This window comes from Corylus avellana, chromosome ca2, assembly GCF_901000735.1.
Source record: "Corylus avellana chromosome ca2, CavTom2PMs-1.0".
In the NCBI taxonomy this organism is placed as follows: Eukaryota; Viridiplantae; Streptophyta; class Magnoliopsida; order Fagales; family Betulaceae; genus Corylus; species Corylus avellana.
This window is the reverse complement of record NC_081542.1, coordinates 38,313,080-38,329,665: the sequence shown is the minus strand read 5'-3', so window position 1 is coordinate 38,329,665 and position 16,586 is coordinate 38,313,080. Positions and strand designations below refer to the sequence as shown.

Below are 16,586 nucleotides of genomic sequence, written 5' to 3'. Positions count from 1 at the left end.
GCTGGTGGCGGTGGCGGCGGTGTAGAGGAGGAGCAGGAGAGTGAAGAAGAATGGTGGTGGTGGTGGTGCCATTTTTTTGAGAGGTGTGCAGGGAGTGGAGTTGTGGAGTGAGCTTTCCAGCTCAGGAGAGTGTGAGGGGAGCTGAATGTGTAAATTTATGGGTGTGTTGGACACTCTCTATTTCGAACTGATAAGCGAGAGAGCACTTTTAGGATGTCACAGGATTAGATTTAAGGGTGTGTGTATGACAGTTGGGAGTGTACTTTTCTACCCTTGGATTTTGATATATTTACTCTCATGCAGTTTTTTTTTTAATGAGTAAAAGAAATGCAACATATATAAGTACATAGCAATTTTAAGAAATAAAAATTACAGAAACCAAAATGAAAGACCCACAAAATAATACTTTTCATGCATCAATTCATTGTACAATTAAAGATGCAAGAATGCTGCCAACAGTACTGATTGTAGCGACAACATATGATGAAAATCTGCAAGTGATATGAACGACACTTAAGATGTTTTAAGTTGCAGAATGAGTTAAGGTTAAAAGATATATCTAAAGTAGATAATGAGTTTCCCCACCTTGAATTGTGAGATAAATGATAACAAACATAGAATCTTGAAATCTAAGATCTAAAGTCTCGCAAGAAAACTAGAGGAGCATAGGAGTAAAAAACAGTCAAATCTACTTGTTGAAGCAAAGGAAGGTGGTGGCGTGTGTATTCCACGCACCGTATTGAAGGACGTTGGTAGAAAAAGAGGTAGTCAGATATAATAGAGTAGGGGGCATGTGGCTTGTTTGGATGGAGAGTTGCTATGAATCTAAAATGATAATTTTTTTTAAAAAAAAAAAAAAAAAAAAAACCTATTTTGAAAAAGAAAAAAAAGAGAGGAAGGTAGAAAAAAAGTTTATTAATTAAGGTGGTGTGGAGGAAGAAAGCTCACATTTCAGAACGTGAAGGTTTTTGCAAGAGAGTTTATTATTATTATTATTATTTATATTATTTATACGCACCCTAAGGTCTGCATAAATTGAAAAACGTCGTAAACTCTTTTATTTTATTTTTCTTTTGTCCACTTTATTTTTCTTTTTGGCGAGAAGGACACTAGAAGTCTAGAATCTATGGATGATTAAAGTCTGATGAATCTTGAGAAGGTCAAAAACGTAAATAAGAAGTAAGCCAAGGGTAGTAATGCAAATAAAAGTCCAGACCACGTCAAACGACATGGGCATTTTCCGTTTAATAATTTTGTATTATTTAGTTAAAACAAATATCCATAACGGCTAACGAAATAGTAATGACGTCATTGGTAATGTAATGATTTTACAAAAAAGCCAAACAAATCAGATGTGCGTTGTCGCCAGCTCTTCCTTCTTCTTCTTTACTTCCCCTCCTTCCTTTATTCTTTGATGTCTGACTGCCTTTTGTTTTCTCTTTGAGTCGGCGAGTCATGACTTTTAAACTTGCATAACCTTATGGAAAGAGACGTGGATGGTATTAGTCTCTGGCTCTTTTTATAAGAGAATGTACTAATTTACAATTGAATCTAATGTCGATTTGTGCATCTCTTATATTGAGATGAACAATAAATGCGTAAGAAAATGAAAATATCCATTTATTTATTTATTTATTTTTAATATGTTGAACGATTCGAACTAGTGAGCTTCGCATCATGAGGCGTAGTTTCAGCTAATTAAGCTATTATTTGAGAACTGTTTCTCTTTCGAGATAAGAGAATCATGAAAACAACCAAAATTACTAGATTTACATTAAATAGTAGGAGGGATTTTTTTTTTTTTTTTTTTGATCAAATTGGGATTTAAGAAGTTCTTTCAACCCAACCTATAAAATTGTTCATAAAAATTCATATACTCTCTTCAAAGTTCAAACTACTACTAGATTGATAATGTCCCAATAAAATTTTAATTGCAACAATATCTTCTAAGACAAAAATATCCCTATAAATTAAAAAAAAAATTAAAAACTATATATATATATATATTAAAAAAGGAAGGGAGTCGTGAATCACCCCTAGGAGAGAAAGAGTCACCTCCAACCGGTATTTCTCGGTGGCTTGGCCAATCCCGATTCAGATTGGGTGGCCAAGCCACAATGCTTTGGGGTGAATCGGCAACTCCTATTAGATTTTGATTAAATAGTAGGAGGGAGTTTTTTAATTTTTAATTTAATTTAATTTTTATCAAATTGGGATTGAAGAAGAACATATTTCCATCTCCAAAATATAGTAACAATACACAAGTTACAAGAATATGGCTCTGACTTTGTTCACACGGTGCTTACTTTTTGATACAAAATTGGGTAAAGTTTACTTAATTTCCTTAAACTACTACCCCAATGACAATTTATCCCCCAAACTATTAATTATGACAATTTACCCCTCAAACTACAAAAACAATGACAATGTATCCCCCAATGTTAGCAAAATGATGAAATTACTCCTATAGAATTTTTAATAAGACAAAAATACCCTTAAAATTTTGAAAAAAAAATTAAATTTTAGTATTTTTGTTTTTATTTTAGTAAGGGTAATTTTGTCATTTTTTAAAAATTGAGGGTACATTGTCATTGTTTTGTTACTTTGGGGGGTAAATTGTCGCAATTGATAGTTTGGGAGGTAAATTGTCATTGAGATGGTAGTTTGAGGGTGTTAAGTGAATTTTACCCTACAAAATTTCTTATTAGGTTGTCAAAGTATGGACAAGGAATCAAATATAATTTTTAGGCCCAAAACTTTATGGGCTAGTTTCGCAAACGTCTTGGGTTTTTTCACTGTAACAAAAATTAATTGATGTGAATAAATAAGAATATTTGGTATGAAAAAATTAAAAAAAAAAAATGGTTTTATAGTGATTTTTTTATTTGAATAATAGTAAAAAGTAATTGATATGATATAAAAAGTAAAAATGTTAAAAAGTTGAATTTTTGAGAAATAGTATCAAACCATTAATGGTTTGTTGCCAACGAAGCCTATATAAATATTTTAAAGAAAAATTTACTATATACTTTTACTATTTTAATTAAATATCATTTTTCTATTCACTATTCCATTCACTATTAGAGGAGAGAGATTGAGCTTTATTTTTTATTAGTTAATTTTATAAATTATTAAGCTACTATGTTCAACAAATTTAGTTAGCATTGTAATGGCTAATTATTTCTTTAGACAAAATACAGTTAAAACATGTTTTTAACTATAGAACAAACCAAAATTACCATTTTGGCTATTTTATCCCGTCCAAGGTGAATTCTATAACTAATCAACTTTAAGGCCTCGTTTGCCAATGGATTCGGTAGGTGATTTTTTTATTTGGAAGTAGTTGATGTGATATAAAACAGATAAAAATTTAGAATTTTTTTTAATGAAAAAGTAAAAAAAGTTTTATTTTTTAGTAAATTTTTTATTTAAATAGTAGTTAAAAATAATTGATGTAATATAAAAAATAAGAATGTTAAAGAGTAAAAAAAATTAACTGATCCATTGCCAAACATGGCCTAAGCGGCCGCTAAGGTGGGATGTAAGTCTTTGTCAGATAGTACGACATTCACATGTTCACGAAACAACAGTTGTACGATGAAGAATGCTCTGTGATTGTTCATGAAACAACAGAAAACGGACAAGTTCTTTCCTGCCATATAATCATTCTCTGTGTAATTTCAAATTATGCAAGAAAATAGCAACCCCCGTTTAATAACTTAGATATTTCTCCGAACAAATGTCTTTACAAACGGATTATCAGCAGAAAGATTGATACATATTGTCCAAAACTTACTCCAATATGCCTCAAACACCAACTTTTAGGCTGTATGGTTGGAAAATTCTGGATAACAATCTATGGGGATGCAGGTGCTTTTGGGAACAGTTGAACTATCAACGTTGCTCACAAAGGGATTTACCTTCACCCAAAGAAGAGAGAAGACAGAGGCCAACAGCACAGCCCACAGAACAACAATTGTTGGTGTCCGGTTTTGGCGACCCATGAGACCCTTAAGGAAGGGGTAGAGATGAACAATCACCCAGAAGGCATAGAACACCTTGCCAAAGAGTGCTCCCCATGCTCCATATCCTTTATTAAGTGCGTCAGAAAATCCGGCAACTACGCCCACCAGGTTGATGATGATGAGTGTTGTTGGAGGGATCAAAAGTGTTGTCCACTTGACAACATAAAGCCCGCCAAACTTTGAATCATCGCCTGACTTTGTAGTGACGGTGAAGTTGGTATCGATGCCAGCTGCCATCTTCATGAATCCTTGGAAGAGAGCAAATAGATGGGCTGAAACGCCTGCGATAACCCAGAACTGCTCATTACGCCACCAGTCTACAATGTGAACACCACTCCACCACAGCTCGAGTAGATCGGTCACAATGATGGTGGAGAAAAGCCCAAGAAACAGTACGCTAGCAATGTTGGAAAGCTGAATCAAATAACAAAATACAATGTGAAGTAAGATCTTTGGGTGAATTGTTTCAAAACATGAACATGACGGAGAAGAATGTAGAAAGACAGGATTTTTTTTTATAAAAAAAATCTTATTTTGATGCCCATCAACTTTCATTGGTGACTGATTTTGAATCTTGACCATGATATTCTTCGCGAATTTCAGAAAAACACCATATAGCATATAAAAAGCCCACTTAAAATGAAATTAATTTAATGCATTTTCATATCCTAATGTTATCTTATAAAGACCTATCTAAACCACCCCTCCTAGGACCCCATTATTACGTAGGCCAGCACTGGATTTTGATCCCAGTCCAATAGTTTCGAATGTTTAATGTATATTGTAGACATTACAAATGACTCCCTAACTATTTCGAGTTCTTGAATAACTCTTAATAATCACTAAAGATCCAAACCACATGATTCTGAAGTTTGCAAGGTAAGGACAAGAATTTACCGTTGGTATGATAAATTTTCCTGTGAGAAGGCAGATCGCTGGGATTGTGCAATAAGCAATGAGAGGGAGGGATGTAAATGGATAAACAATGGTGTTTATATAAGCCAGTCTTTGAAGCCATTTGAGGCGGCCTCCTGCAAATCCGTACCATAGGGGACAGTGTCTACTAAGGAAAATCTCCACAGATCCAAGTGCCCACCGGAGAACTTGGTGCAGTCGATCAGATAGGTTGATGGGTGCTGACCCTTTGAATGCAGGCCTTAAGGGCATGCAGTAAATTGATCTCCATCCTCGGCAATGCAACTTGAAACCCGTTAAAATATCCTCAGTGACCGAACCATATATCCAACCAATCTGGGAAGTCAGAATAAGAAATTCTGAATTAATCCAATGGGTTATATGGGTATCAAGGTAAAATTTAGTAATGGTCAATGCTCAAGTGAAAGATTAGAGTCTAGCAAATGCAGCGCAACATATAAACATAAGATCATAACAAATAGGAAGCCATGGAAAGAGCAATATGCTAGTAGAGATATGAAGCCTGCTGAAATTAAAAGTAAAGTTGGAATCCAATTATCTATTGAAACCCTAAGTTTATAACAATCTTCTCAGGCAATAACCACAGCTGTGGTCACTGTAATAATGGAACGAAATTGTGATATGAGAAGAAGAATAAAGAAGTCCACCTCTTTGCCCCATGCAGTTTTCTCTTCATAGCCACAGGTAATGACATGAATTGCTTCCTTGATCAATGTTGATGGCTTGACAGATTCAGGCACTCCTCCATTTTCCATTAGTGTGGACTCGATAAATACGGAAGACATGCCAAAAGTTCTCTCAAAGCTCATCTGGGAGATCAGCATTGACCTTTCATTCGCATCATAATCTGCAAAAGGAAAACAAAAATATCCTAGTTATTTAAAACTCTTTTACTTATTTCCTTGAATACATTAGCCTTGATAAATATACATACTATCAATCTCCCTGAGGTTAAAGATGGCAGCATCGAGCTCATCACGTTTTGCATCTCGGTGTACTTCTGAGGGATCTTTGGAGGGCTTCTTGGAGGGGCAGCATCCACACCATGACCTGGATGAGGAGGAAGCCTTAGGTAAGCTGGGCGAAGAAAGAGGCCCATAGCCGTAGAGTGCTTGCCTATTGAAAACACAGCCTGTTCCCACATAAACTGGTCCTTGAATGCCATCTAATCCTTTCATGTTAATCTGAAATTGAGATGAAGAGATTCTCAAAACTCAATAGGCTAAAGTGCGAGTAATTATGCAGGGACCAATCTTTGCCATTACAGCATTAGCTATTTTCCCTCCAATTCTTCTATATTGTTTTAAAAAGTGATATATTAATATGAAAATGGGAAAACATATCACTTTCTACTAAAAATTGAAGAGAAAATTTTGGTTTATACTTCAACACAACTCAAAAAACACAGCTTGAATCCAAATGCATCTGAATCCTGAATAATTGCCAAATACTGCTGGATAATCCATCCTGAATACTCGCCAGATGATAAGACACAGTGTTGAGCTTCTGATATACAGCTATGATATTCTTATTTCTTTCTAGAATCACTAAATTCCAATTTAAAATAGTACTCTCAAAATAGACAAAGTGTGCAACACGGAAACTATTTAAGCATATGAAGCATCTATGCTAGCTTTAAACATACATCAAAGAAAACTGTGTTGCGATTAGCATATCGGTCACTGTGATCAATGCCATCAAACCTCTGAGGAAACTGAACATAGCATACATCTCGACCAACTTGTGGGTCCATCAAGAAACACATGGCCTCACGAACTGCCTTGCTATTATTAACGTAGTGATCACAGTCAAGGTTGAGGATGTAGGGAGCATTTGTGAGAACTGCAGACACTCTAACCTGAATAAAGTCAATCATTCAAGTATTATTGAAATATTGATGTTCCCATGTGAATCACAAATATTGTTACAGTGTCAATGTAAACATACCAGAGCATTTTTAGCACCAGCTTTCTTGTGGTGTCGGTAGCCAGGTCTCTTCCCTCTGGAGACATATACCAGTGGAGGAAGTTCATTTCCCTCTACGTCATGGGCACCACTATGTCCAAGGAAAACCTGAAGGGAGTGACAAGGTCATATGTGAAATTCACAATCTTACAAACTGTGAAGCACCATTATGAGAAAATTTCGTACAAATAGATGTAAGATCACATGGAGACTAATAATTGATAAAATACAAAGTAATTTGTGAACAAACTGAGGAACCAATATTGATCACAAATTATGAAAACTATTTCTAGAAAATGCCAAAGAAACAATAAAGTAAGGGCTATAAGCTTCAAAATCTACAAATCAAGAATTACTTTCAGCAAAAAAAACTAGTTTCTTTCAAGATGCTAGATGGTTCCCAAAAGAAAACAAGTCTAAAAGGTAAACATTCAACAATTAACCAGAAAATCAGCTAGAAGCTAGATCAACCTGAATCATGCCTGGGTGGTCAAGGGTGTCATTTCCCGGCCAAGGTGTTCCATCTTTCATAGTCCAGCCTTCTTCAGGTGTTTTCTGAGCCTTTGCTACTAAAGCATTAATTCGCACTTTAAACTCTTCATAATCTCTCTGTAACAAAACAGTGGCCAACTTTAAGAGATGGTTGCTTTCAGAGAAACACATTGATAAATAAGTGCAGCCATAAATTCTATATGCAATTGCCACTGTATTATTTAGATAACCAAGTGGCAAGAGTAATTTAGTTGTATCCGGAAGGAGTTTTAGTTGCTCACCTTCATTGCTCTACGTTCTTTCACAAAAGAAGGTTGCACTTTATCCTTCAAGTAGTCAAACTTCTGTGTGAAGTAAAACTCAGGTGCTCGTGGTTCAATAGCAAATTTTTTGCAAAATGGTACCCACTTCCTTGCAAATTCAGCTGTTTCAAAAAGAGATTCAAATGTGAGCATGGCAGCTCCATCATCAGACAAATAGCATGAGACTTTATCGACAGGGTAGTCCACGGCAAGGATGGAAAGCACGGTATTCGCAGTGATCAGTGGTGGCTCTTTCATTGGGTCAACTGTACTCACAAAGAAATCCACAGCAGCAAGCTCAGATGGTTCACCCTCTCTTTCATACCTGAAATGGCAGCGAGTTAACCATTTGTACGTATTCAATAATAGTTAATTGAAAGTTATCACATTTATGTTTAAGTTTTTAGTTCATTAAATTATGCTCCTTATGATTTCAATATATCCGCCGTTTCTTTGTTCTCTTCACATGCAACCTTGTATAAATTACCTGCAGATTCAGCTTAAGCCTTACTAGATTTGACATGTATTAAGAAATATAGGAAAAACAACAACTGTGAATCTGTGATTGGGGGCTAGGATATGAGAGCACTGTAGAGGCACATAGGAGATCAAGATCAGAAGCATCAGTTGACAATGTTTGTAGCCAGGCTTGATGCTATAGTGTCAAGCTAGTGAGAAAAATATGAGTTTCACAGAGGATACTGACATTAATAAAACCAACTAGGTATATACATACAAACTTGATGCTCTAGTAAACACTTTCAAAACATTATAGCTCAGATATTTGACATCGACAGTTGTATGTATATGAGTCATGGATGTGTACCTTGCAGACAGCTCGTCGATGTATGTGATCCTATTGATTGGAGACCATTTAGGGAACTGATCCAATATCCAAGAAACAGCAAACCAGATCTCACATATCACAGAAGTGAGCCACAGACCAAAAGCATTATCAACAGGATTTGTTATACGGTAATGGAAAAAGAGAGCCAAAATTATGAGTCGCAAAATTATAATGCATCTGTATGGTGTGAGTATGTTGGATGGAATTGGAATAACACTTGAAAGTGGCTGTGCAGCCTCAGTGGACCTGCAAAAGCAATCAACACATCTCACAATGCATACAACTTTTCTAAGACGAACCAAAGATAGATTGATGGAAAATGGTCAAAACATATGTTGCCAAATGCAGGGAATTTGCTCACATCTCCCTTCAAAATAGATTCATACTTGCTTTTAATCACAATTAGTTCATTTCATCCATAGCTTAACCTAGTAAGCAGTTCAACCCGTAACAACAAAGAAAATCCCCCACCTTCAATCATAAGAAAAAGCTTTAATCATGGTAATAGTACTTCAGAAAAGAAAAAACATGTTTCCTCAAGTAATCCTTTAATTAGGAACTTATATTAGGATTAATTTAGACCAACACATATTTCTCTTTCACATTTGTTATCTATTCACTGTTTCAAATTAATCCAAGTTAATTTGCTCTTACTGGTTCTCATCCATCTGCTGCTCAGGTGGAACTTGGTCCTCCTTTTGAGTCTCAATCTCAGTCTTAGTTGGAGCCTTTTTCTTCTTGTCTTTCTTATCCTTCCAACTCTCCAATCTGTTCTTCCAGATAGGATTCCCGGATTCACCATTTAGTTCTTCTAGAAAACACCAGTTAACATAATTACCAAAACTATCAAAATTGAACAAAAGGATCAACATGACACAAGATATCAGTATTACTTACCACCATCAGCTGTAGACACACTACTCTCATGTCTAGCATGAATTCCAACATCCTGTATCAACCAAGATGAATGATACTAAGCTTTGGACATCCTAACATTCTCAAAATGTATTTAAAGTTTGGATTTTCAATCAACACCACAAGGACAAGGGTTTTCATTCCTCAAAATTAAAAGTCATACTGTTTTCTTCCAGCCAAAGTTTAATGTAAAACATAGAACGTACAGTGACATCCTTACCTGAGAATTACTAAGGTGAGCTGCCATTGTGGATTGGTTTCCTGATACATTCAGTTCAGCATCATCCACCGAGTTGTCTATAAAATAGGTAGCCATAAGTCAATAGGCCCCCAAGATTAGCAATCAGAAGACTGTCTATTGGAAAAGCCACATAGAAATCAAGATTAGAGCAGCCCATGTCTCTTTCTAGAAATCGTATATAGCTTCTCATGTGTCCCTCTACATAAATTCTCTATAATTTTCTGAACAGAAATTGAAAATAGGGAAAAAAAAGGTAAAAAAAATCAAGAAAAGAAGCCATGTTCAATAAAGTTGTTGTTGTAGTTGTTTTTTTGTTTTGTTTTGTTTTGTTTTTTTTCTTGCATTTCCCTAGAACCAAAAGATTAGCTGGAGCGTTAATAATTCCTAAAGATATAAAACTCCAAGAAATATTAGCTCAAGAAAAAGGGCACTTGATCTAGTCCCCCCGCCCCCAACCTCAATAAAGCGAGCCAGAAAAAATTAAGTAATACATGAACTTATAATGTTTTATTCGAAATTGTGTTGGATCACAAAAAAGTTTGACATTATTGGTCATTTAGTTATATTGTTAATTTAGCCTATATATGGCTAGTCTCCAAGGTTATAAGTCTCATTGTCTCAACAAATAGAAGAAAAAATAAACATAGCAAGAAACGCAAAGATAAACAAATCATTTCTGCACTGCCAAATCCAAGAGTTAAACCCTTCAAACCCTCACATTTATTTAGCAAAGACGAACTTGACTAAGAAATTTCAGAGTTCTAGAGATACCATCATATGGAGCACCACACCGCAAGCATGCTTTCCGGCCTTCCTTGATCTCATAATCAGCACAAGCCTTGCAAATGGAGAAATTGCACTTTTGGCAAGCCACAGCCACCTCCCCATTGGCACTGACCCCCACTTGCTCACCACAAGAGTCACAAAGAGGAACACCAGACTCCATATTTGTTTCACTTATCCTTTTCCTTAGACCACAACACCTTGATCCTAGTAGGTGTCTTTCTTTGTTTCTAAATTTTGGTTTTCTTTGTTGGCTTTTATATGAATAACCCCAACCCCATCATGTAGTGTATGCTGATCTTCATGAGAGGGATGTGAAAGCATTTTTGTACCATTGAGAAGTGATGCAGGGTGGTGGGCTGGAAGGGTCTGGAGGATAGGGTGTTGGTCTCATTGTTCTGCAGAGAGAGAGAGGTGAGAAGCAAAGTCTATTTTGTGATCTAAAGAAAAGAATACGAAATTTTGCGGGAAATCTAAGTAAGGTTTGGGATGGGCGGGGTATATCTTTAAAAAAAAAAAAAGAGGAAGAAAATTCCTTAAAGTTGAAGCCAGAGTTATTTTCCTTAGCTGATTATTATACATTTTAGATCTATTGGTGAGGAAGCCTCATGTCATAGTGCCTTACCTGAAGCTGAAACGGAAACATTGCTAGCATGAAAAATTTCGATTGACAGTTCACCAACCAATAGTTCTAGGATAAAGATTGCAATTTGATGAGACATGAAACAATAGAAATGGACAAGTGCTTTCCTGTGATTTCATTCTCTTTATAATTTCAATTTATGGAAGAAAACAGCAATCCTCATTTTACACTGATATTTTTCAAGGCAATGTTTTTACAAACGGATTATCAACGCAGAGATCAATACATATTGTCCAAGACTTACTTCAATATGCCTCAAGAGTCATGAAAGAGCTAAGCATGGCTCCCACTTCAATAACTGGCAATCAAATTGTCATCAACTTTTAACTAAATGGTTGGAAAATTCTGGGAGGCTTCCTTTCAGTGACCTAACAATCTATAGAGATGCAGCTTTGGGCAACGGTTGAACTATTACTGTGGCTCACAAAGGGATTGATCTTCACCCAAACAAGAGAGAAGACCGAGGCCAACAGCACTGACCACAGAACAACAATTGTTGGAGTTCGGTTTGTGCGACCCATGAGACCCTTAAGGAAGGGGTAGAGATGAAGAATCACCCAGAAGGCAAAGAACACCTTGCCAAAGAGTGGTCCCCAAGCTTCATATCCTTTATTAAGTGCATCAGAAAATCCCGCAACAACACCCACCATATTGACGATGATAAGTGTTGTTGGAGGGATCAAAACTGTTGTCCACTTGACAATATAGAGCTCACCAAACTCTGCATCATCAGCAGCCTTTGCAGTGACAGTGAAGTTGGTATCAACGCCAGCCAACATCTTCAGGAATCCTTGGAAGACAGCAAATAGATGGGCTGAAACACCTCCAATAACCCAGAACTGCTCATTACGCCACCAGTCTTCAATGCTGACACCACTCCACCGCAGCTCGAGCACACTCGTTACAATGATGGAGATGAAGAGGCCAAGAAACAGGACACTTGCAAGGTTGGAAAGCTGAATCAAATAACAAAGTACAATGTGAGGTAAGTTCTTTGCAAGAATGTAGCCAGACAATATATATATATATATAATCTTATTTTTAAGTTTATCAATCTTACATCATTGGTGACTGATTTTGAATATTGACCAAGATATTCTTCACGAAGTTCAGAAAAACACCATATAATCAAATTATTACTTAGGCCAGCACTGGGTTTTGATCCCAGTGCAGTTTCGAATCTTTAATGTATAATTGTAAACAACGTAAATGACGTTTCATAATCAATTAAGATCCAAAGTAAGGGAAGGGCAAGAAATTACCGTTGGTATGATGAATTTTCCTGTGAGAAGGCAGATCGCTGGGATTGTGCAATAAGCAACGAGAGGGAGGGATGTAAATGGATAAACAATGGTGTTTGTATAAGCTAGTCTTTGAAGCCATTTGAGGCGGCCTCCTGCAAATCCGTACCATAGGGGACAATGTCTACTAAGGAAAATCTCCACAGATCCAAGTGCCCACCGGAGAACTTGGTGCAGTCGATCAGAAAGGTTGATGGGTGCTGAACCTTTGAATGCAGGCCTTAAGGGCATGCAGTAAACTGATCTCCATCCTCGGCAATGCATCTTGAAACCTGTTAAAATATCCTCAGTGACTGACCCATATATCCAACCAATCTGGGAAGTCAAAATAAGAAATTTTGAATTAATCCAATAGGTTTTATGGGAATCAAGGTAAACTTTTGAAACCCCAAGTTTATAAAAGAAGCCCACCTCTTTGCCCCATGAAGTTTTCTCTTCATAACCACAGCTAATGACATGAATTGCTTCGTTGATCAATGCCGCCGGGTTGACCGATTCAGGCACTCCTCCATTTTCCATCAGGGTAGACTCGATAAAAACGGAAGACAAGCCAAAAGTTTTCTCAAAGCTCTTCTGGGAGATGAGCATCGACCTTTCATACTCATCATAATCTGCAAAATGGGAAACAAAATATATCCCAGTTATTCAAAACCCATTTCGCTCATTTCCCCGAATATATTTATTTATTTGCCTTGATAAGTAGACTTACTATCAATCTCCCTGAGGTTGAAGATGGCGGCATCGAGCTCGTCGCGTTTTGCGTCTCGGTGAAGCTCTAAGGCATCCTTGGAGGGCTTCTTGGAGGGGCAGCAGCAGCAGCAGGACGAGGAGGAAGCCTTGGGTAAGCTGGGCATAGAAGGAGGCCCATAGCCGTAGAGTGCTTGCCTATTGAAAACGCATCCTGTTCCCACATAAACCGGTCCTTGAATGCCATCTAGTCCTTTCATGTTAACCTGAAATTCAGATGAACATTTAATAATATTTTAAAATTATGATTTTATTAACTATATTTTAAAATTATTATTCTTCAATTTTTTATATGTTAATGTGAAATTTGAAAAAATACATCAGTTTCTACTGATAAATTGAAGAGAGAATTTTGATTTATACCTAAACACAGCTCAAAAACAATCAAAAACCTAATTACTAAAATTCCCAACCAGATTGATCAGCTAAACTTTATAAAAACTTTCTCTGATGATTGAGTTTCTGATATATATTGTTCAAAACAGCTATGATATTCTTATTTCTTGCTAGAATCACTAAATTCAAAATAGGCAAGGGTGCAATATGAAACAGATAGGAAGATTGACATGTTGTAAGGTCTTTTTGTGAAATCATAACATAGTATGTTGAGACAACATTCGATTCAAAAGTTTAAGTTTATGAGTTTGGATCAATTTACTTTATATTAATTGTTCACACTTGTGACGTCTTTTCAACCAAAATGGCTCAGTCAAGTTTTTAGGGCATCTCAGTCCAGTTTTTGGGGCGTTAAGAGTGACTCAATCTTTTTTCACACTCAAATGTGTATACTCAAGAATCTCTCCCATGCGTGTGAGTCTATCACTACATTATTACATTCCTCAAACAAAAATTTTTATTAATCTTTATAGGCCGTTTCCAAGATTACTTATATGCTATGTGGGTTATATATATGTGCCTTTCCCTCTACTTTAAGAACTCTCATTTGCCTCTAATCTAGGGACCCTTTAAAGAGTCTGAGTAAAACCATGCCATAATATAACATATTGGACCCAACAAACACTATACTATAAGCATAGTATCTTTCCAACATTGAACTCATTTTCTTACCCACACAACATAATGCTAACTTGAAACTTACATCAAAGAAAACTGTGTTGCGATTGGCATATCGATCACTGCGATCAATGCCATCAAACCTCTGAGGAAACTGCACGTAGCAAAGATCTCGACCGACTAGTGGGTCCATCAAGAAACACATGGCCTCACGAACTGCCTGGCTATTGTTAACATAGTGATCACAATCAAGGTTGAGGATGTAGGGAGCATTTGTGAGAACTGCAGACACTCTTACCTGAATGAAGCCAAAAACATTCAAGGATTATTGAAAAATATCGATGTTAATTAATTAATTCCCATGTTATATTGTGAAAGTTTGTATGTAAACATACATACCAGAGCATTTTCAGCACCAGCTTTCTTGTGGTGCTGGTAGCCTGGTCTCTTCTCTCTGGAGACATATACCAGTCGAGGAAGTTCATTTCCCTCTATGTCATGAGCACCAGTATGTCCAAGGAAAACCTGAGAGGAGTGAAACAAAGGCCATCATAAATTATGAAAACTATTTCTTGAAAATGGCAGCAAATCAGGTATCAGAGGGAAGAGGGAGATTTAATTACCTGAATCATGCCTGGGTGGTCACGGGTGTTGTTTCCCGGCCAAGATGTTCCATCATCCATAGTCCAGCCTTCTTCAGGTGTTTTCTGAGCCTTTGCTACTAAAGCATTAACTCGCACTTTAAACTCTTCATAATCTCTCTGTAACAAAACAGAGGCCAACCTTTAGAGCTATATATGGTTGCTTTCAGAAACACATTAATAGCCATATATTCTATATGCTTATTGCTACTGTAACACTTTGGTTTCATATCGAAAAGACAAGTAGTTTACATAAAGTGGATAGTTTATAAAGACACTCATGAGTATTAGACTGCTAATACTTCCACATTGGTTACTTTCAAGGTGAGATTCAATTTTATAAATAATTATAGGAAAGCTTCAAATTGACTTGTCATTTTAAAATTATAATGATGACGTGATTAGCATTTTCTCTTAGTCAAGTTTTAACATCATGTGGTATTGGAGCATTGTATGACATAGTCCTGACGTAGACGTTAAAAAAGACATTCATAGATACTAAGTCTCATATTATTTACTTACTATGTAAAATTAAGCTTTATAAGTAATTTTAAAAAAATTTCAAATTGACTAATCATTTTAAAGTGATAATGTAGATATGGCTAGCGTTTTCGGTACACTATTATTTAGATACTCAAGTGGCATGAGGAATTGAGTTGTATCCGGAAGGAGTTTGAGTTGCTCACCTTCATTGCTCTTCGTTCTTTAACAAAAGAAGGCTGCACTTTATCCCTCAAGTAATCAATCTTCTGTGCGAAGTAAAACTCAGGTGCACGTGGTTCAATAGCAAATTTTTTGCAAAACGGCACCCACTTCCTTGCAAAGTCAGCCGTTTCAACAAGAGATTCAAATGTGAGCATGGCGGCTCCATCATCAGACACATAGCATGAGACTTTATCGACAGGATAGTCCACGGCAAGGATGGAAAGCACAGTATTCGAAGTGATCTGTGGTGGTTCTTTCAATGGATCGACTGTACTCACAAAGAAATCCACAGCAGCAAGCTCAGACACTTCACCCTCTCTATCATACCTGACATCCATGGCAGTGAGTTAACCATTTGTACGTATTCAGTAATACTTCTCATATTTATGGTTAAAATTTTTATTTCATTATTAAATTATGCTCCCTATGATTCAACATATATATATTGAAGAAACATAGGTAAAATGACAATTGTGAATCTGTGATTGGTGTGGCTAGGATGATAGGCAAAGCCAGAGGTGTGAGAGAGGGGGCAAGTAACTCTCCTTGCCCGTCTAAAAACATTGAGAAAATAAATATGATTCTATAAATAAATGACCTTAGTCCCTGTGATGTGATGGACTTCAACCTCTAGGATATTAAATACCTTTAGGCCCTCTTTGGTTTAACTAACTTTATTTTTTGTTTCTTGAAAAAAATAGATAGTACTTCCGTCTAAATTTCGTCCAAAATTTGACGAAAAGCCACGTCAACACCATTAAAAAATTGACATGTATCCATATATTAATTAAAAATACAAAATAAAAATTTTAAAATTAAAAAAAAAAAAAAAAAACTAGGAAAGGGATGGCTCGAGCCACCTTTTTGGCCCTTGGGGTGAGCCAACCCCAAAAGCCAATTGAAAAAAATAAAAATAAATAAATTTAGGGTTGGTGCTTGGGGGTGGCCGAACCACCCCCAAGGGCCAAAGGGGTGGCTCGAGCCACCCATTTCCCCAGTTTTTTTTTTTTTTTTTTTTTTTTTTAAAAA

At 36.3% G+C, this 16,586-nt stretch overlaps 2 protein-coding genes across 2 annotated transcripts in view; both read right to left on the bottom strand.

Moving 5' to 3' along the window:
• Positions 1-3,628: 3,628 nt before the first annotated feature.
• On the bottom strand, positions 3,629-10,948 carry LOC132171019 (cellulose synthase A catalytic subunit 8 [UDP-forming]-like). Its single transcript, XM_059582214.1, has 13 exons — positions 10,495-10,948; positions 9,703-9,779; positions 9,465-9,516; positions 9,222-9,378; positions 8,547-8,813; positions 7,700-8,045; positions 7,398-7,535; positions 6,909-7,034; positions 6,607-6,819; positions 5,896-6,145; positions 5,609-5,808; positions 4,923-5,276; positions 3,629-4,439 (listed from the first exon to the last, which is right to left on the bottom strand). Exons 1-13 carry the CDS (start codon positions 10,667-10,669, stop codon positions 3,822-3,824), a joined length of 2,973 nt encoding a protein of 990 aa, XP_059438197.1. The 5' UTR covers positions 10,670-10,948; the 3' UTR covers positions 3,629-3,821.
• A 337-nt stretch (positions 10,949-11,285) lies between these two features.
• LOC132170442 (cellulose synthase A catalytic subunit 8 [UDP-forming]-like) overlaps positions 11,286-16,586 on the bottom strand; it is an 8,233-nt gene continuing 2,932 nt past the window's right edge. The window contains exons 6-13 of the mRNA XM_059581433.1: positions 15,539-15,884; positions 14,835-14,972; positions 14,611-14,736; positions 14,297-14,509; positions 13,160-13,403; positions 12,862-13,061; positions 12,412-12,765; positions 11,286-12,105 (exon numbers count right to left, since the gene is read on the bottom strand). Coding sequence (XP_059437416.1) covers positions 11,518-12,105; positions 12,412-12,765; positions 12,862-13,061; positions 13,160-13,403; positions 14,297-14,509; positions 14,611-14,736; positions 14,835-14,972; positions 15,539-15,884 — 2,209 coding nt within the window. The 3' untranslated portion in view covers positions 11,286-11,517. The remainder of the gene's footprint in view (positions 12,106-12,411; positions 12,766-12,861; positions 13,062-13,159; positions 13,404-14,296; positions 14,510-14,610; positions 14,737-14,834; positions 14,973-15,538; positions 15,885-16,586) is intronic.